Source organism: Dipteris shenzhenensis, chromosome 5, assembly GCF_047967505.1.
Source record: "Dipteris shenzhenensis isolate YYH24624 ecotype China chromosome 5, Dip_SZ_1.0, whole genome shotgun sequence".
Classification (NCBI taxonomy): Eukaryota; Viridiplantae; Streptophyta; class Polypodiopsida; order Gleicheniales; family Dipteridaceae; genus Dipteris; species Dipteris shenzhenensis.
This window is the reverse complement of record NC_141600.1, coordinates 16442592-16463438: the sequence shown is the minus strand read 5'-3', so window position 1 is coordinate 16463438 and position 20847 is coordinate 16442592. Positions and strand designations below refer to the sequence as shown.

The window sequence follows — 20847 nt, the reverse complement described above, 5'->3', positions numbered from 1 at the left end:
ATGCTACCACCCTATGCACGTTTTTTGCTTTGGGGTGTGGGTGCATACAGAATCGCTATGAAGAGAATGCCACTTGCCATTGCCCAGGACAGATCAAATGTGCCTGCCTGCTATAGCTATCTATGACAAGAAAGTAGATGATGTAGCTCAATTTGCCATTTGGGCAAAAGATCTTAAAGACAAGGAGCTCAAATTGAAGAAGGCCAACAAGACCGAACTTGATTGCGAGGAAAATGAGCGTGAAGGGAAGAACCAGCCCCCTTCAAGAAAGGAGCAAGAAGGGCCAAGCAACCAGGAAGCTCAAATCAAGGAAAGAGGAAGTGGCATGAAGGAACCAGCCCCATTCTGGAAAGGAGCAAAGAGGGCCGAGCCTACAATCAGGGAGCTCAACTAGGAGTCCTCAAGATGTAATCTGAAGTAAAGGAGTCTTTGAGATTGTAATCTATGTAATCTGTGTGTAATCTATTGAATTGTTAATCTTCTCTAGAGTTTACTTGGGCAATGTTTTCTCGACTAAGTGACTAGATAGTGTCATTCGATCCATGCCAGCACGATGATAATAATGAGATGAAAGATTTCAATTTAACATGTAATGTGAGACGAAAGATTTTGATCATTAGATCACTAATGTGAGACTAAAAGATTTCGATTAGTGAACTATTGTACCACGAAACATTTCAATTAGACAACTAATGTGAGACGAAAGATTTAGATTAGACAACTAACATGAGACTAAAGAATGAGAAGGTCGGGCTCAATGAACTCTCTCCCTATTTAAGTGGAGTGCAGACACAACTAAGAGCCCATTACGAAATCTAGCCCCAAAACTTTGTACACTGATCCAAACTATGTACACCGATGAGACACAGATCCACCTATTGCTAATCTATGGCATAGCCAAAAGACTTTGGAATGCTTTTGTTCTATCTGAAAACGATGTTGGATGGCATCTTCTTAGAAACAGACCCAGAGAAGGAGGAAAATAGCTACAAGGAGGACATGCTTTGGTGGTGGGTGTATTACCTAGAGTTGGCACAGATGATGATTATTAATTTCCCTGGCTATTGTTTTTTCTGCTCCTTTAAGGTAGTTGTCAAGCTCATGATGTAGGTTTAATTTTTGGTAGGACATGAAAGAGGCTCAAAGATGTATAGAGCCCAAAGAGAAGGATCAAGAAGACTCCTAGCAAAAGGAGGAGATACTATGGGTGTATAAGTCGATAGAGTCAAGCAAGCAATGTGTGAAGAGGTCTACCATAGTGCAACAGACTAGCCTCTAGAGCTGGGAGATGCTTGCTATAGAGAGGTTGATAAGAGACATTTCTTGGACTTGTGGATATTCTCATGGTGCTCATAATACTTGATTTTGTAGCCCGGTGGTTGAAATCTAAGGGTTAAGTATACCCAATCTAAAGGGCACTAGCACTGTGCAACAAATTTTAGGATAGCACGGCAGTAGTGTAGGGATAGCATGGTAGTAGTGAAGGATTAGTGCAGGTTATCACTAATGCGTTGGTTGGTTGCACTAGAATATGAACAACCACCAACGCGGCGGTTAGCTTCTATTATTACAAGATGAATGGATTCATTATGGGAAACCAGCGCGGTGGTTGTTGGGATATACTAAAAGCAAGCATGGGATGAAATCTGATGGTTAACAAAACGATAAACAATCTAAATGGCACTGTTTTAGTATAGCATTGTGCAACAAATTTTAGGATAGCACTGTAGTAGTGTAGGGATAGCATGGTAGTAGTGTAGGATAAGTTATCGCCAGTGTGGTGGTTAGTTTGCACTAGGATATGAACAGCTACCAGTGCGGTGGTTTGCTTCTATTATTACAAGATGAATGGATTTGTAGGATGTGTATATTTGTTATGGGAAACCAGCATGGTGGTTGTTGGAATATACTAAAAACAAGGATGGGTTTTGCCATCTGGGATTTACAAAAACAATTTAATAAAACTAGCACGGTGGTTGTTTGGGATATACTAAAAAGAAGCAGTCTCAATACAAATTCCATTTTGTAGGACAAGTGGACATATTGTTTCCCTGCAGCACTTGAGACTACATACATTTTCTTAGTACTATCTCAGTCCTCCTTGTCCACTACTCCAAGACACCCCAAGATGTGCTCATGCGTGTCTAAATCCAATTTGAAGACACTCTTGCCCTTCTTTCATTGTGGCATAGGTTGCATTTGGAACTTAATATCTCTTACTAGATGAGAGTACAGACATGTTGTGGACTCTTATGTAGCTTCCTAATTGCAGCCTCTCTTGGATGTTTTTTAGTACCAAAAAGCTCCGACTACTACATCCCACTTCTCATATGTTGTTCCCTAATTATCCTTAAATGTTTCCTCAACCTTGTACTTAGGTTTTGTGCACCACAACAAAATGTATGGGTCATCTTCCTCATTCTCCCCAGAATCAGTGATAATTGCAAAGTTATCCCCCTCTTCCAGATAGTCAGTGACGTCATGGAAAATCTCCCCAAACTGCAGCGAGTTGTTTGTCTCTCCATTGTTTGTGACTCCATCTGAACATAGAGGAAAAACTTGAACTCCATCCCGTGTCTTCATAGTTGCAATGTTCTCACAATCATCATGACCCCCTATGATGCACGCACTCTAGAAACAAGAAAGTTTTCTTGTTTTAATCAGTTGGTTGTTTGAAAAACCCCATATGTTGTGCAGACCATGAACTACTTTAATTTTCTTGCAATCATGCCGGCTTCTTCTTTGCACTTCATCCACTTTCACTTCATAGAACACTCTGCATACTATAGTATTCTTAAAGCTTTGTTTATTGTATGTTGAACAGGGATGTTTTTATCGAAGGTATAGAAATATAGTATTATAATATACTGGCGAAATTTTTCATAAATTATTTTTAAAAGTTTCAAAGAATTGGCGAATTATATCTTTTGTTATAATTTTTGTTTCAAAACTTGGCTAAATATTCTAAGGCATTTAAAAAACTTTCAATTTTCACAAATATACTAAAAACTAGTTATATTGAAAACTCTGTCTTTTCCGTTTTACATAATTTCAAAATACATGAAATAGCTAGCATTTAGGATACTGTAGAGTATGCAAAACATAAAATTGTTTAAGGATAATGAATTTCCTTCAAATCCAATGGGAAAAGAAATTTCTCAAAGTCTAGTTTAAGTAGTCCAAAAAAGCTAATTATAGCCTTTTCTTTTACAGCTTGACTTCTAGAGTGCTAATGCTCTATCATACGGAAAGCTACTAACATCATAAGAACAAGAGTATAATCTCAAGCTAAGATCTAAGTTATCATCTAGCTTATTACGAAGCTTATTCTTCAAATAACCGAGAGTACTAAAACGCCTTTCATCCTCAACTGATGAGCCAAGAATAAAGGTTTGACATAAATTTGCAAGCTTGAAGTACTCAAAAATGTTATCTTGTAGAAATGTACTGCGAGAGAGCTCGTTCCAAAGCCGAACCATCGAACCTTGCATTTGAATATTTTTCATTAAATTACTTTGCTGGTGCATGACTTCTCCAAAAAGGGAAGACTGTGAATAAAGCTTTCCAAAATCCAACAAATCATTGTACTTTATATTGTCCATGTCAATGTCCCGTCCAAAGTGTTTTTTGAGCGCATCTAAATGATTCTTCAGACCTGCTTTGATACTTTCAAAAGATCCATTAACCCAAAAATGTGAAAATATGATGATAAATGCTTCCATTAGGTCATTTCGTGAAAACCTACTTCTAATCTCATCTACCACTGCACTTGCAACTTCACTAAGAGCATTTTCCACTATTTGTACTTTCTTTAAAAAAGCCTCTTTTTTAATGTATTGTAGTCTTTTGTGTCGTTTGTTTTCTCTCGTCATCCTGAAAACCTGATTGTTTGCACGAAGGCAAACATATCCTTCCTGGTCACATGTTAAAAGTGAGGAATCCCCATCTAGGTCTATTAAACTTTTTCAATCTTTAAACAATTTCTCTAGGTCTATTAAACTTTTTCAATCTTTAAATAATTTCTCGTCTTTAAAACTGGAGCTTGACTTCTTATCGTATGCTATTGTTATACTCAAATTAGTGAGTTTTATTGCCTTGATATATTCATTGATATAAATATCCTTCAATTGCGACATTTTACTCAACATATTCATTTTTTCTAAAAGTAAAATAATTCCACACAATCCCAATATCAGATCTATGTTAATCAGTTTATGATACAAAATATTTACATTTTCAACCTCTTCTTCTGTCTCCATGTGCATTAAATAGACCAAAGTCTTGTATTCATCCCATAATCTTTTCACTGACTGAACCAAAAATATCCATCTAGTATCCACATTCTTCAAAATCTTCCTCCCTTTTGTACCCAATGCTTCTGCAATAACTCTAAATTGATTGTATCTTTTTGGACTCTTGCAAAAGTAAGAGTATCTTTTTTTAACCAACGTCTCGATTCGTTATACTGATGGAAATGTGGACACAACTTTGAAAGCTAGATTTATGCGATGAGCCATACAATATATCCCAACACAGTAAGGAGCATATTTTGTTTCTATTTATATAAAGACCATTCTGACAACCTTACAAGACTGAAGCACCATCACATGCAAAACAAACAAGTTTCTTGACCATCTCAGACCCTATCACGCCTCCATACTCTTTTAAAGCTTGAATCAAAACTTGCACTAAGTTATTAGCATTGGATTCTGAATTAAGTTTGTGTACATGTACAAAATATGATTCTCTTATTGTTTTCTACCACGTTCAAATGCATTCCCAACCACGATGTAGTATCCACAGCTTTGTCCTCATTAATATCATTTGCATATGTTGGGTTCCTTGCGCATGCTTCATTAAATCGAGCCAAGACATTCCCAATGTTACTCTCTACCCATAGCATAACATCACTGTCCCATTTTGTGATCCCTACAAGGTGTTTCTTGTTAGAATCCAATTCTACTTGACGCCTTGTATTCAAAACATCTTTGCTATTTAGAGTATGCAATCTAAAAGTGCTTTCTATGGTCATCCCCATCTCCTTTGTACTCATGTTATTTATCTCTACAAGCTCATTTCGAAGGACTTAATACATACTTCCGTTGTCCTTTAGATAACTCAAAATCAATAGCCTTACGCTTAGATCCTTCCATCCCTAAGCCATATGTAGGATCAAAACAAAAATAGTTCTAAATGTTCACACTTTGATAGCCATATGGACTAGCATGCAGAGTCCTTCACGGGCAACCTCTTCTAGGAGGACTATTTTACTTTGAGTTTGAAGGGTTTCTCCCTTTTTCTCAGAGGTTTCTATCGGTTGAGATGGCACTATCAGCCTCAATCCTTTCTTTTTGGCTCTTGAGCTTTTCGTGCATTGCATGATGTATCCCGTATGGAGCTTGCGCTAACGGTTTTTCTTTAATACTTAATAGAAGTCTCTTTTTACCCAAAAAAAAAAAAAAAGTTCTAAATCTAAGAAATGGAACAACTTTATCATAGCCCAACATACATGAAATTGATATCAACTTATTAAAAAAAGAAGGATCACATCACATCATGCATACCAAACAATAATGCATATGTATATTCACAACATAAACTTTAAGAAAATAAATAAGCATATATTTCTGCAAGTTGTCAGCTAAAACTAAGGAACTTGGTCCTAAGTCGTGGTGCCTCTTAGCCCCCTGCCTTGTGAGCGCAGGAACCAGACACCACTTCCTGAACCAAGCCCTTCTTTCATGTTTGAAATCATAATGCTACACTACATAAAGCATGCCAAGCCAATTTTAACTTACTCTATACAATGCACCAATAAATACAATAAAAAAGAAAGAGCACATCACAGACAATGATGCATATGCATATTCACAACAGGAACTTTTAAAAAATAAATAAGCATACATTTCTTCAGCTTGTCAACTAGATCTAAGAAACTTGATCCTAGGTCGTGGTGCCTCTTAGCCCCCTGCCTTGTGAGCGCAGGAACCAGACACCACTTCCTGAACCAAGCCCTTCTTTCATGTTTGAAATCATAATGCTACACTACATAAAGCATCCCAAACCAATTTTAACTTACTCTATACAATGCACCAATAAATACATTAAAAAAGAAAGAGCACATCACAGACAATGATGCATATGCATATTCACAACAGAAACTTTTAAAAAATAAATAAGCATACATTTCTTCAGCTTGTCAACTAGATCTAAGAAACTTGATCCTAGGTCGTGGTGCCTCTTAGCCCCCTGCCTTGTGAGCGCAGGAACCAGACACCACTTCCTGAACCAAGTCCTTATTTCATGTTTGAAATCATAATACTACACTACATAAAGCATGCCAAACCAATTTCAGCTTACTCTATACAATGCACCAATAAATACATTAAAAAAGAAAGAGCACATCACAAACAATGATGCATATGCATATTCACAACAAAAACTTTTAAAAAATAAATAAGCATGCATTTCTTTAGCTTGTCAACTAGATCTAAGAAACTTGATCCTAGGTCGTGGTGCCTCTTAGTCAACCTGTCTTGTGAGCGCAGGAACCAGACACCATTTTCTGAACCAAGCCCTTATTTCATGTTTGAAATCATAATACTACACTACATAAAGCATGCCAAACCAATTTCAACTTACTCTATAGAATGCACCAATAAATACATTAAAAAAGACTTGCTACCCATGTGACAGTAGATCTACTGCCTACATGTCAGCCTTAATTCTTTCCCTACTGTAGTCAATCCTCTACAGCTACTGGCTATGGTGTATGAAAGACCACATAGAGATTACACATACCAGTTTTTAGCAGCACCCAAGCTTTAAGGCATCTCCTTCTGGAACCATGGATGTTGGTGACGGACAAATTCCGCTACTTGTGCCGATGGTTGTGGAATTAGTTCACCTTGCTTCCCTATTCCTTGGCTAGATTGAGAATGTTATGGTTATGTGTTGTGTTTGCCTCCATGGTACCTCTTGCAGACATGAGAAACTAGGTCCACACAAAGGCCTAAGATTAATCCTTATACATGCAAGGGAGATAACCCTTGAGGGGGGGTATGTTAGGAGCTTGGGGAATCACGTTAGGAGCTTGGAGATTCAGTGCTACGGACGAATCTGCAAGGTCGGTGGAAGCTTAGGATAGATGGCAATGCAGCAACCTCCATCTCGAAGCACGAGCACTCGCACACATAAACACACACCATTATGCACGCACGCACGCGCACATGTACACAGACATGCACGTGTGCATGCACTCTCGCAGGTGTACATGCACACTGGCACATTAAAGATGCATTCAGTTTTCTTCAATTGACTTGCATACAAAGAAAACTTGAATGTGCATCCGCAGTGCTGCTCTGAATAATTCACAATTATGCCATGCCAAATCGTTTTTAATCCCCAAGCATGACCAAATGAACAAGATTAAAGAAAAGCATACATTTTTATCAATGAAAAGTCAAACATAGAAAGTAGAAAAAAGAAGTTAGTGCGTGTACCTCTTTACAGTCTTCGTTTTGCTTTTGATCATACAAAAGAGGAAGAACGAGAAGAAATGTTCATGGCAACAATCAATGGCTTAACACATGCACACACATGCACACACATACACACACATACCTTACATGTATATTCATAGTTCTTATATATGCAGAGATGCTAATGAAGAAACAATTCCATACCCTGCAGCACCCTTGCCCACTCTCGTTTTGTGGCACTCCATTCTTCTAGACATCCAAAGCAAGATTGAGTGTGCCATCAATTAAAGTACATTTTGATTGCAAAGACTTTGTCTCTAGATTAACTGTTTGAGCACCATCTTCTACAATCTCTCGCATTGTTGCCAAAAACCCAGACATCTGTTGCGTAGGGATTTCTGGCCAAGTTGAGGAAAGGTTTTTCCAATCTTGGTTGTGACCAAATGAGGATTTCTGGTCTATTCCCATTGACACAGAAGCAGGAAAACATGTGACCATTTGAGCAGAATCCAAGAATTGCTCACATTACTGGAAAGATAATATGGAACATGACGACAAAGCAAGTGAATTTCACATTTTTCTGGCAATTGAGATGTTTAACCTGAGATAATCATACCAGTCCCTTGTTTCACTTCCTCTGTAGAATTGGCTGGCTGCCGACAAATCCTCACCATCCCAGCTTGGATAGATGTGAAATCTCACATCCCCTTTGCAAGCTTGCTCATTGGTTTCTGTATCAGAAAAAAAATGTGTCAATTTGGTCAGAATCCAATGATTGCTCATGATTGCCTTAGATGCTCAACTAATTAGTGATTGAACTTTTGATTTTATCATGCGGTGTACTGATACCTGTGCTTTGGCGTCTGATTGATTTAAATCCGTCTCCAGAATTTTCTGCTAATAGATTCTGACCAGTTAAGCTTGGATATTCCCGACATCCCATGTTTTCTTTGGAAGGTTGGTTGTCAACTGCTGTGTCTGACTGCAACAAGTGGTTATGAATATTATCTCCACTCTCCTGCGACTCATTTGAACTTGAGTCAGCTGCACACACTAAACGTGGAAGAAGCTTCTGTGTGGCCAACAGACGCGATGAAGGCTTTTTGGAGACACCCATTTCAGGATCTGATAAATGCTCCAAATCCATGTTTCCTCATTTTGAAACCTAGTAATCTGTGCCCATTGATAGCCTTTACATATCAAAGATTAAATTGTTTCTTTGTTATATGTAAAAGGATCCACTGTGGTCACAGCGGGCACTGGTACAAGGAGAGTGAAAAAGAGATTATGAAGAGTAGACTGTGTGCAGGGTCACTAAATGCAGAGCGCAAGAGGATGTATTGAACTGCAAAATGATAAAGTGGCGCTGGTACAATTGGGTATTACCCAAAAACCTAGCCAGTTCTAATGTCCTTACCCGAAAAAATCATGTCCTCAAATTCTGACTGTCAGACTAGCAAGAGCTCCAGTAACAGAGAATGAAAACCCCCATGTATTACATAGCTTGAATCTGAGCCTGCACAAGGCCGGATTAAGTTTTTTTAATATAGGTAGAACAATCCTAAGTGATCTTCTCGTTTGGAAGGATTCTTATCATCTGGTAAGCCCTTGCATTTGAAAATGTCATCATGTCTAGTCAATGGAGAGTTGAATCTGGGCATGCTGACAAAAGATTGTTGAGCATATGCTGTCTTTCAATTAAATCTATGCTGTCTTTCAATTAAATCCACTCTCAAACCATGCTCTATATCAGTGCCTGCAAAATCACTATCAGCAAAGCCTTGGGATTAATAAAATTATGGGAGCTGCTGCTGTCCACCAGTATATGATCAAAGTCTTGCTTTAATATGTCTCTGCTTTGAATATAAGCAGTACAATCTCAACAGAGAACGAAGTAGTATGTGCCATCATATCAGTTGTGACTATAGGAAATTACCTGCCTAACTGTCACATCCAAATGACCACCTGCACATAGAAGTCATTATGTACAGCATCCAAGAATCTTATTGTAAATGTGCATACTTGTTTTCCTTTGTAGGATCTCAAGAAGGCACTTCTATTCAAATCAAATAACAATACCTGTCCATCCCACTATCCAGAAAGAGCCCACTTTTGAATACTAAAAAAAGAGGTTATAAAGCATGTTGCGAAACTTAGCTCAAAGTTGCAGTTTGAATCAATTCCGGTACTAGTATGCATTTAAAGAGAAAAAGGAACACAAGAAGAGCAATACACTCACTTGAAATATAAAGAATTATCGCAATACCAACATGCACGCTTGGCAAGAGCATACAGTAATATTTCAACACATTCAAATGGCTTGCGTTGCCTACACCAAAAGGTTCTTTGTCGCAAGAGGTGTGAAAGACTTACCCCTGAAGATTGCCTGTAGGGCCAATTGATGTTGCAACATAAGATTGAAGGGATAAGGGTCGGTTAAGGGTTTCTTCGTGCCAGGAGCAGTGATGCTGGATTGTTTTAGCTTTGCACCCAGTTGTTCTGCATCCAACTCGTCAAGAACTGCAAGCACATGCTTCAACTCCTCCCGCTTCTCTGGTGGCATCAATAAATCTTTCTCCAGATTTTCCTTACAATATTTTTCGAGAAGATGGTCTGCTCTATAGAACTGACCCCTCTCATCCTTCACCATTAAATCGGTAAATTTATCCACGTGCCCAGAAGCCTTAAGAACCACATAGGGAGTGACGCAAGGGCAATCCACTTCCAGCATACCCTCCTCCAAAATGAAATGCTGCAGACAATCCATTTGCAAAACTCGATTTCATCACGGCACATTCATAGCATTAAGGGTGCAGAAATGGGCAAAACACGAGTCGCTCACACAAAGAAGACGGAGGAAAGACCTGGCGCCAGAAGGCCAGCACATTTGCTTTGACCGCGCAGCCCGGAGGACCGTAATCGTACAACCCCGTGACACCCCCATAAATCCCAAAAAAAGGGGGGATGAAAAGGCGTCTCTCCAATGTGTCGTTTACATCCTTGCGAAACGATTCCGCGCTGCCAACTCCATTCCCCACGCCCACCTTGGCGGAATACTCCTTGGAAGCATCCTGAAGCTGTAGCTTCAAGTCCTGGAGGAGCTTCACGGCCTCCTCAATGTCAGCAGGGTCAGCCTTAGAAGGCTTGAGAGATCGCACAAGGCCCCCCTGCTTCTCGATAGCTGCCTGCTGAGCAACCAAAGAGAGACGCAAAGTCTCGGGCTGGTCCGCCGGAGCACCCATGCGAACGGGTGGGATTAATCCAGCTGCAAGCCAAAAGAATCAACTCCTGCAAATCGAATCAGCGACGCAGAGTTACAAAGGGATGCCAGGAGCAAGCAATGAAGCCGAGAGGGGACTCAAACAGAAACTTTGACGATCTCTTACGCGAATTGGGGCCAAATCGCTACGATAATGAGCTCCCAGGAGCAAAATAGCTCCGATAAGCAGCTCGAAAGGGGACCGTGGCAATCTGTAGGGGGATGAGGGGAACTTGAAATGATTCTTGCCGGGTAAATTGCTGCAGGAAGATCGATTTGAATGCAAAACTAGCGAGGCGATGCGATGCGATTAGTGCCTCCCTTCCCACAATAGCTCCACCTCCCCTTTGCCGTTGGATCTCACCCTTCAGATCTCGCCGCGTGGACGCTCGAGATAATAGGGTTTCCTCCTTTTTTTTCCCAGGATTATCCTCACTCCACATGTGGAAGCTTTATCCTTTTGTTTACGCTCGAGAGGTGGCTAGTGCTGCCCGTCTTCATCACCCACTTGCTCACTCTCATCACCCACACAAGGGTCCATTGGTTTGAAAAATCAATCCTCATCTTGTGCACAATAGCAATGATAATAGAAGCTGGAAAGCTATTGGTTGACCTCACTGGACTAAATTTTATGCTCTTATGGATTATTACATGTATTTCCCTAATCATGCGACCAATCATGTCTTAACATCATAAAATGCTCAATTACATCATTGAAGAAATTAACCAACAATAGACCATGAGTGAACGGGATTATTTTTATACTAAGTAAATGAATACCAAACAATACCACTTTTCCTTAACTACAATCTTTGAAAACACACTATTTTAGATTCTTGAGTAAATCACAATAATATGAAACTTGGTGTTGCCCTCTACCACTTTCAGTCTCCATTCAGGTTCTCATTATAAAGCACGTGCACTAGAAATGCATGGTATGCTATGAATTTGGCACTTACCAATATTAAACATAATATTTTTTGAAAAGAATTCAAAATTTTATTGATTAGTAGAAAAGGAGAGAAGGGGGCAGGGGGAGGGGGAGGACACCCCATCCCTCTTATTTATGAGGGTCAAAATTTTAAAGCTCAATTTATTCACAACATCTTAGCCCATTGTGCATCAATGTTGTCAATGTAACCTACTACAAAAGCTATTGAACAAAAACGATGTGCATTGGCGCATTAGCAAAGGCTTCCTCGCCCATCAGCAAAAACGATGTGCATTGGTGCATTAGCAATGACTGATGATCCAAAGGGTGGCATTTCCATGAAGATTATGGACATAGAGATCAAGAGAGAAAGGCTAATAAAAAGCTAGAGCACACGTCTTGATAGGACAAAATGATGCCCACACGGGGCTGGATGGCTAATGTGGGTATGGGATTTGGTTGGGAACGTGGGTGGGCTAATATAGACATGGTAGAAGAGGGGGTTTCTTGATTCTTCCTTTCTTCCACTGTCACCCTTTGCTCATTCATCAATGTGCATCCCTAAAGCGAGCTGGGAGAGAGGGGATTACAACATGTTATGTATCCCCACAGACATTGGATTATATTAGGACAATCTCTAGGGACATATCTTACCTTCCTTAGCACTCCATGAGGACATCTAGAGGTGCAAGTAGCTAGGAAAGGTCTTGCTCATATGGGACTTCAATGCCAAGACCAACAACATGTGTGTGTATGTGTAAAAATAGAAAGAGAGGATGTCCCCCTATACATTGATACATACATTTAAGTATTTGCATGTGGCATTTTAGTTTAGTTCATTTCTTCTTATTTGTTGTCATAAATCTATAGAATCTTCCACTATAGAAGATTGTGAGACTGGATAGATGGCTTAAGTGCTTGAGGGGTAGATTTATATTTAAAGCCTCTATTGACTGGCAAGTTCTTTGCATTGTGATAAATTTCTAAATATATAAATGTATAGAAGTACATGATGAAATTAAAGTTAGATTTTCACACACACAACTAAATATGTGACTTACTGCGTATTCACTACTCTAGCTCTATTCATTAATTTAGTTTAATTTTTACCTACTTTTCGCGATCATAAACTGAGACTAAAGAAATACTTAAAATATCTAACAAAACACCTTCTACCAGGCCATTATAGAAAATTTCATTCTTTAATTTTGTGTCATTTTAATCATTTGAATCTTCTTGCTAAGAATCTACTTGTTGTTTCTGTTTACCTATGTATGTAGTGTCCTTTCATGTTCTTGTTGAAGATAGAAGCATGAAGAGATATATCCCTACTATATGACTTGATGAGGGGTAGACATACTGCTAATGATGGGCCTACCATAGGCTTAAGTTAGCCAAATGTGCATTGGATATAAGGGCACAAGTCTTCTTTTGGTGCTTAATTGTATAGATCTAGCCAAAATTTTAAATTGTATATATAATATGTTGGCGAAAGTTTCCAAATATATTTATTTATTATATAAAACTTTGGCGAATTTTCATGGACTTTATTTATAATTTTATAATCTTAAAGGCTAAACCTAGCTCTTTTTTGAATTTTAGTTTCAAATTGTGGCGAATATACTAAGCTTTTATTTTTATAAAAGCATATAAACTTTCACAAGGCATATAAAACTTTCGCTTATTAACGAAACTAACGCGAAAAAATCATCCCTGCCCCTATGACCATTAAGGGAACGGAATATGTCATACATCAATCCAAAATCCACATGGTAGCGACAACAACATGTGTCACGCTCCTGAGAGCATCGCACAAACCATGGCCTGCATCGCTCAAATGACCTCTACCCAATCCTGAACTCCGGGTGCGCCTCTACAAACTGAGTGTACAACTCAGTCTGGGTACACTCCAAAAAACATGCACCATGCTCAATGTACACACCGCGTGACACCCTCTTCCGCAATGCCTTCTTGAACACTGAGGATGCTCTGCAATGCTCCTCCCAAAACTATTGTATGAAGGACCTAGTGGAATCATCCAAGAATCGATCGCTGTGAGGTGCACGACCACTTGAAGCCCAAAGAGCATCAGTCTCACTATCCTCTAGACTCTGCCTCCTAATCATGCCTGCTCGCAATGTGCGTGGTGCAATCTGAAGAAGACGTGAAGCGGTACGCACATGGCCTATCATATGAGGTCTACTAATGGCAGCCACAATAGCACGACGTGCTGCCAAGGCATCATTGGAGTTCCCATGCTTAATAGAAGTATAGGAACGTCGAACACTGCTAAGGACCTCGCTAGATACAACCCTATCTCTATGTGCACCAAGACCAGCAAGCCTCGTACACTCTACCAAGTCAGGGTGATCAATTAGGGACGTGAGAAGAGAAGACTGCGAAGTTGGCATGAGGTCACAAAAAAAAGACTGCACAATCTTGCTAGTACGACGACGGATAGTGGACTTCGGCAAGTCACGTCGTGAAGCAACACTGCTGCTGCAAGGTGGGGTAAGGGGATCAATGGGAGACGGTAGGGTGGACGGGGGAAGGGAGGTGCCAAGGGGAACGGGGGGAGGGGGAGGGGGAGGGGGAGGGGGAGGGGGAGGGGGGAGGGGGGAGGGGGAAGAGGTAGAGGTGGAGGCCAAAATGTAGGTGGCTAGGGGAAGGGCGGAGGCTACAGGTAGGGGAGCGGATGAGGATGGGGGGACAATGGAGGTGGGGGTGGGGGTGGTAGAGGTGGAGGTGGGATGTAGAGGTAGAGTTGGAGGTGGATTGGTGGTGGCAGTGCGAGCTCTAGCTCTAGAGGCTCTCTTGCGCTCATGAGCCTTCCGCTTACGCTCCTCTTCAATGAGATTTGGGGGGGGGGTTCCTACATCTTTCACGTCTACTAGCTCTACGGTTTTGAGAACCCATTCTCAATGAAAGTAGGATGGAAGGTGTGACAAAGTGATGAGGAGGCAAGAATGGCTAAGAATGGGTGAAATGAATTAAAACGTGGTGTCTTATAGAGAGCCTCAACTCATCCACTAGATTGCTCTTAGATTGCTCTTCATTATTATTGGTGGAGAAGGTGCTAAGATTGAAATAGCCTCTCACAGGCGCCACACACATTGGAGGGGGATCCAAGAGGATAGTTTTGACCTACCCCATCCGCCACCATCGTTTGATTTTATTCCACCTTCAAAAACCTCGATTGAGGTATGCTATGCCCAGGTCATATACCTCGATCGAGGTATTCAATGCCTCATGTAGGTATAAACCTCGATCGAGGTACACCTCGGTCATAGCACATACCCCTCGGTCATATACCTCGATCGAGATATTCTATGCCTCACGCAGGTCTCATATACCTCAATCGAGGTATTCTATGCCTCGCACATCGTGATGTGTATACATGTGGCTGATGTGGCACCATGCATGGTCATGATGTGGCAATATAGTCTCTTCCATGATGTGGAAAGGTGATGTGGCATGATGAGTTGGCATTCATGAGGTGGTAGATTGACGTGGCAAATTGAGGTGGAGGGATTGGTGACGTGGCAAGGTTGACGAGGTATGCCAAGGTGGCAAGGTGTGATGACATGGCTCATGATGTGGAATGATGAGGTGGCACATGTGGCAGCACATGTGGCAATGTAAGGTGACATGGCAAGGAGTGATGTCACATCTCCTTGATGATATGGCACCACGTGGTCTAACAACGTGGCATGGTTGCAAGGCAAAAATAGATGACTCAGCCTTCCACATGGGCAGCATGCACACTCCAAAGGCTTGCCACTAGGCTCGGTGATACTCCTAGCCTACCTCACCAAGCCTAATACCAAGCCTACCTTGTCTTGGTATTAGGCTTGGGTGGCCCTTTTTCCCCCACAAAAGGGAGATTTCACTCTTGGAGGCCATATTGTACGTTTCCCTTACTCAAATTTAACCAAAATTTTTTCCTTTTCATCATGCAGAGGACTAAAAATATTGACATTTTTGAAATGTTTGGTCATGTTTGAGAATTACTAGATTTATTTTTAATATTCTTTATTGATCCTTTGAGGAGTAAAAGTAAAAATTAAACTTAAATCTTCCTAAATCTAACCGTTGGATTTATGACTTGATGATTCAACCACACACCCTTATGTGCCTACTAATCTTTCACCGAATTGGATTTGCTTAATTATTCAAAATACTAAAAAAATGTGGTGTGCTACTAAAATGCATGTATTTTATGACTTTATTTATTATAAATAATTAGATAAATCATTCAAAAAATTACCAATAAATCAAGTTAAGCTCTACATAATGCAAAGAGACCACTTACAAAGTTTCAATAACATTTAATCTAAAATGAGTGAGAAATTTAGAATTTAATATGACACTCTCTGTTTGTGACAAACCTGTGACCACCCTGGAACCATGCCGTGTGACACAAAGAAATTTTTTGTGTGTGCATTGAATTTTCGATCAAACTATACGATTGTGTGCACAATAGCAAGTGTGATGTTGTGTCAGAAGACTTCAAAGACTAGATCCATAGGGAAGTAGGTGAGATTTGCATTTTTATGTGCTAAAAAGCTTGTTTTTCCACCTCTTAAGGATTGGGGAGTGAACAAAAAGTGGACACCCTTAGCTTGCTACTTCCCAAAACAACTACGTTGCATGAGTTTTATATGTATAAGTACTACCTAGAATGTAGAGTCTTCCTCAGATGGGTCATCTACTATGCACAAGCTTGCAAATTCCTCAACAACAACAATGTGAGCAGCTTCTTTTTGTTTCTTGTCTTCCCTCTTCTTCTTTTTCATGTCATCTTTCTTGTAGAAGCCAAATTGCTCCTTATGTCTGAGTTTCCTGCCGTAGTCGCACTACATTTTCTTGGTTGCATGCATATGCTCTATCCTCATCTCTGACTTGAGTCTAACATTGCTCATCATCCAAAAGTGCCATAATGGCATCTCTTCCAAACTCATGTTGGCATTCATTCTAAGTATTTTTGACAATATCGTTATAAACTAGGGGGCGACTTGAATGTTCCAATGGCCTTCAAATCATCATCCTCAACTTTGAACACCTAGATTAGTTAGTTGATGAAGGATGGAATGCATATTATTCAAGTGATCTCGTAATGTAACTCCTTCCTTCATCTACAACCTGAAAAACTCTTGCCTAAGAAGGACCTTGAATTCTTCAGCTATGTACTAAAGAGCGTGTCAACAACAACCCAATTCTCATGGTCGATTTTAGAAAAATCTAAATGATGATTGAACTTGGTACTTAAAGTACCCAAAATCCCAAGAGCTCGTTGGTTCTTATTTTTCCATGCTACTATCTTATCAGGGAAATTTTGAGCTGACTTGTTGGTCGATTTCTTATCTAAACCATAGATCACTGCCCATAGACTTTTCTCCATGAAATATAACCTCAAGATGAGCTGCCATGCAGAAAAATTTGTACCCATAAAGATCACAAGCTTGGTTGTTGAATCAAACTTGGATCTCATTGCTTCTCTTGCTCTCATATGAACTGTCAGCTCCCTTTCACGCACTATGTACAACCAACTTATTAGAAGTGTGTATCATTTACATACTCATCAATGAATGAAAGGAAACAAATGTAGCTTCTACAAAGTACATCAAACTTATTATTTCATATAGTGAGTTGGTAGACTCATGAAGTATCCTCCGTATCCCTAGGTGGCTTGTAGGAGGATCTGAGTAACATAAAGAGAGCTGTCATGACCACTAACAAGCTATATGACTGAATCTATCAACTGACCTTCCTCGCAACGAGCCATAGCATTGAACATCAAGGAAAACAAAGCAACAGTCAAGTATCATGCACTAATAATCACGGCCAAGTAATCCTAGGGGCAGGTAAAGGTAACCGCATATAGATGAGTTCGTGAATAAAGTAATCATCCCTTCTTGAAAGTTGACGGCCCCTAAATAATACTCAGTGCATGCCAACCATGCATATAGCCACGTGTCTCGATGTTCACCTCCTATAATTTGTCTATCCAAGAATCCATCTCTCCTTTTCATGCATTTGGTTGACACCTAGAGGCTTCTTGCATTTGTTGACACACTTCTTGCACTTCATCCATCTCTCCTTTTCATGCATTTTGTTGACCCCTAGAGGCTTCTTCCACTCTACATCCAATTGTGAGTCACATTGGTTCTTGTGTTGGCCAACATCTTTGATGTTGTGAATTCTAGCTGTTTTATATTTGTTGTAGAGGTAAATAACGTAGCTAATGTTGCCCTCTTTATAGATGATCTAAGCTAGCACCTCTTTCATTGTGCATACCATCTCTCAAGGCCCTAGTGTACATGCAACTCCTAGGTACTATTACATTCATATTAGGGTTAATCCAACTAGTAATATCACATAGAATCAATGTTTTAAGACTTCCATACTATAGCTCCATAAGTTTATAATGTGTTTATCATCACCTTCCAGTTTTAGACAAAACTAGAAAAAGTTATGGACTGTGTCCTCAAATGTGGGTGCCCAATTGCAACACAACAATGTTTTGGTATCATATTAAGTATAGATTAGCTCAGACCCCAAATTTGGTAAAATCCATTAAGTTCATATAATTCATGGCTCGAACAAGTTAGACATATGTAAATATATTCCTTGAACATCACAAAAATGGGCTACACCCAATCACGCTTTAGACCTACATCAGATTTGTAAGGAGTGTGATTGTTCACAGTTTGATGATTTTACTTTCATTTTTATCAAATATCAATTGCATAAATGCCATATATTGATTTAATTTTGCTATTCTCTAGATTGCAATTCGTAGTCTCACACTCTCATAATCGTGTCACAAGGTATATCTATTGCCACTAATTATTGTACTTATATGTTGATACATTACCAATTATGCAAGGGTAGTAGTTTTCGTAGCTCCAAGATTTATATGATACCTGTGTAAGACTGGCTATTCCTAAAATAATATGCACTTATGTAAGAGTAGTACTTCAATACTATAGCTCATAGGCTTAGCACGTAAGTGAGACTCATTGGAATATATTTAAAAAACTTCCTTTCGAAAAAAGCCAAGAAAATTGTTTTCATTTCTTTTGAGAGGTGGTAAGAGGTCAATTTCATGTAGCTCAGCAAGTGCAACTTCTGGCATGTTGGTGAGTTGGTTGATGCAACTTCTGGCATGTTGGTGAGTTGGTTGATGGTGATGGGTGACATGATTGGCGAGACAAGCCTAGATGGGTTAGAGAATGTGCGTTACAAGGCTGATCCTTGGAATGAGGGTGGTGCGAGTAGTGACAATATGAGGGAAAATTCGTACCTGGTGTTGTGGCCACTTGTTGAGTTCCCTTTCATGCAAGAAATTGCTCTTAAGGGGCCGTATGGAATGTGACTTGTGGAGCGTGGGAGATTCAACACAGAAGCATTCAAGAGGTACTAGGATGGACGATAGAAGAGAATGCCGTTTCCAGTATACTTGCTGTGATGAACCTGGGCTTGGATGACCGTGTGATAGGGTGTGATGAGGGTGCAAAATAAGATATGTGTGGTCTTGAGCTGATGTCGCAGACATATCCACTGCCTAAACTTGATGTGGGCAAGCTTGGACGAAGGTCGAGTGTTGTGCAAATTCACTCTCAAAACATAGGTTTTTACATGAAATCATTCAAAATCCTAATTGATATTCTAAAGACTGTTTGAAATGGGAGTTGAAGCCTCACCGCATAGATGAGCAGAAATGCTAAGTTCCCAGTAGCAATCGCCAAGTCCAAAATTCAAATGTAGAATTGCAATACGCTAGAGATGGGAAAAATCATCTGGGCGAGACCTTTCCAATCCGCTTTCCACTTCATCACCTTCAACAACAGGTTGGGATCTCTGAGAACAGAAGGTTTGCAGGCACAGTGCAGGAACAGGCAGGCAACAATCTGCAACCTGATGGATGGATCATCGCCCAAATTTAGGTGTTAGTGTTGACGGGAGAAAGAGCTTTAAGAGTTCTGCCAGTAAATGCCAACGTTCGTGTTGTTCCCGCGAGGCGTCCTAGAAAAGAGCTGCCAAAGTTTGGCTGCGGTGTGGCGAGGCTTGCCTGTAGTCCAGCATATGAAGTCGCATTTTCACGTCCATTCACCCTGAGAGTAGTTCCATTCAGCGTAGGAGAAGCTCCACTTCGTTCTCTTGCTGGTGCAGATGGCGGTGGCTATGGCTATTGGGACCGATGCCAGTCTAGGCTCCTCACCAAGGAAGGTTGGCAAATATGCCAGTCGGGCGGAACGTGGGCAGCGCGGTTTTTCCCGAGCTGTGCGAGTGACACGGAGAGGTGACGTGGTGGAAGACGAGGAGGCCAAAGTACAAATCAACATACGTACGCAACTGAAACATATACATACTGCGTCACTGTTGCAAGTACGGCGTCACTGTTGCTTGCAACAACAACAAGCATCTCCATTGTCTTTTGCCCATAATCCCTCCCGAGCCAATGGTTCAACGATTTAGTTCTTGAATGTGAATTCGCCAATTTCGTCACCCGAATCATGCAGGTATGCATTTTCCGGTTTTCTCCCTCTTCAAGAATTTCTGTGGAGATTTTTCTGTGGACTGTGTGAGAGAGAGAGAGAGAGCGCGCGGGCGCGCGAGAGAGAGAGCGCTCTGATCGCTTTTTTACCGGATGCGATCGTAGATCAGCTCATTGCTGACCTTCTTGCATTGGTAGGCTTTCTTGTCTTCTGTGGATTGAGAGCAAGAGAGAAAGAGAGAGACGGAGAGAAGGACAGAGAGATTGGCAGCTTGGTACAGCTGGTCGCACTTTTTGCTGCGTTTGAACGGATTTGTATGAATTGAGAGAGAGAGAGAGAGAGAGAGAGAGAGGGAGAGAGAGAGAGGGGGGGAGGGGGGGGCGTGCGGGGGGGGGGGTTTACCGGATTTGCAATTCAAAGGTTCCTCATCACGACTTGATGTTCTTCTGTAAACTTCCACGACGTAGACGCATCTGTCAGAAAGGTCTCGCGATGCATCATTGTCAAGTGAAACAGCATATGGCCTAGGCGACACCATATTCAAGTATATTCTTGAAGCGAGAACAATCAGCCAAGGGTTGACGTATAGAGAGACTCATTCGAATGATCCGGCATTTTACCGCATTAGATACAAAATTCCAAAATGGGATTATTGGGCAGCCTGGTTATCTTGTT

General features: G+C 40.5%; 2 protein-coding genes across 3 annotated transcripts in view; one reads left to right on the top strand and one right to left on the bottom strand.

Annotated features, from left to right (window-relative positions):
- Positions 1 to 8660: 8660 nt before the first annotated feature.
- On the bottom strand, positions 8661 to 10693 carry LOC147901678 (glycine--tRNA ligase, mitochondrial 1-like). The gene is made up of 4 exons (XM_087375084.1): positions 10346 to 10693; positions 9855 to 10233; positions 8899 to 9572; positions 8661 to 8740 (listed from the first exon to the last, which is right to left on the bottom strand). The coding sequence occupies exons 2-3, from the start codon at positions 10210 to 10212 to the stop codon at positions 9547 to 9549; spliced, it is 384 nt and encodes a 127-aa protein (XP_087231210.1). The 5' UTR covers positions 10213 to 10233; positions 10346 to 10693; the 3' UTR covers positions 8661 to 8740; positions 8899 to 9546.
- Positions 10694 to 20075: 9382 nt separating this feature from the next.
- Positions 20076 to 20847, top strand: part of LOC147901677 (endo-1,4-beta-xylanase 3-like) — a 65664-nt gene continuing 64892 nt past the window's right edge. Inside the window, exon 1 of one of the 2 annotated variants that reach the window (XM_087374799.1) lies at positions 20076 to 20196. In XM_087374799.1, coding sequence (XP_087230925.1) covers positions 20191 to 20196 — 6 coding nt within the window. In that variant the 5' untranslated portion in view covers positions 20076 to 20190. The remainder of the gene's footprint in view (positions 20197 to 20847) is intronic. The other variant, XM_087374798.1, reaches the window with a different exon arrangement.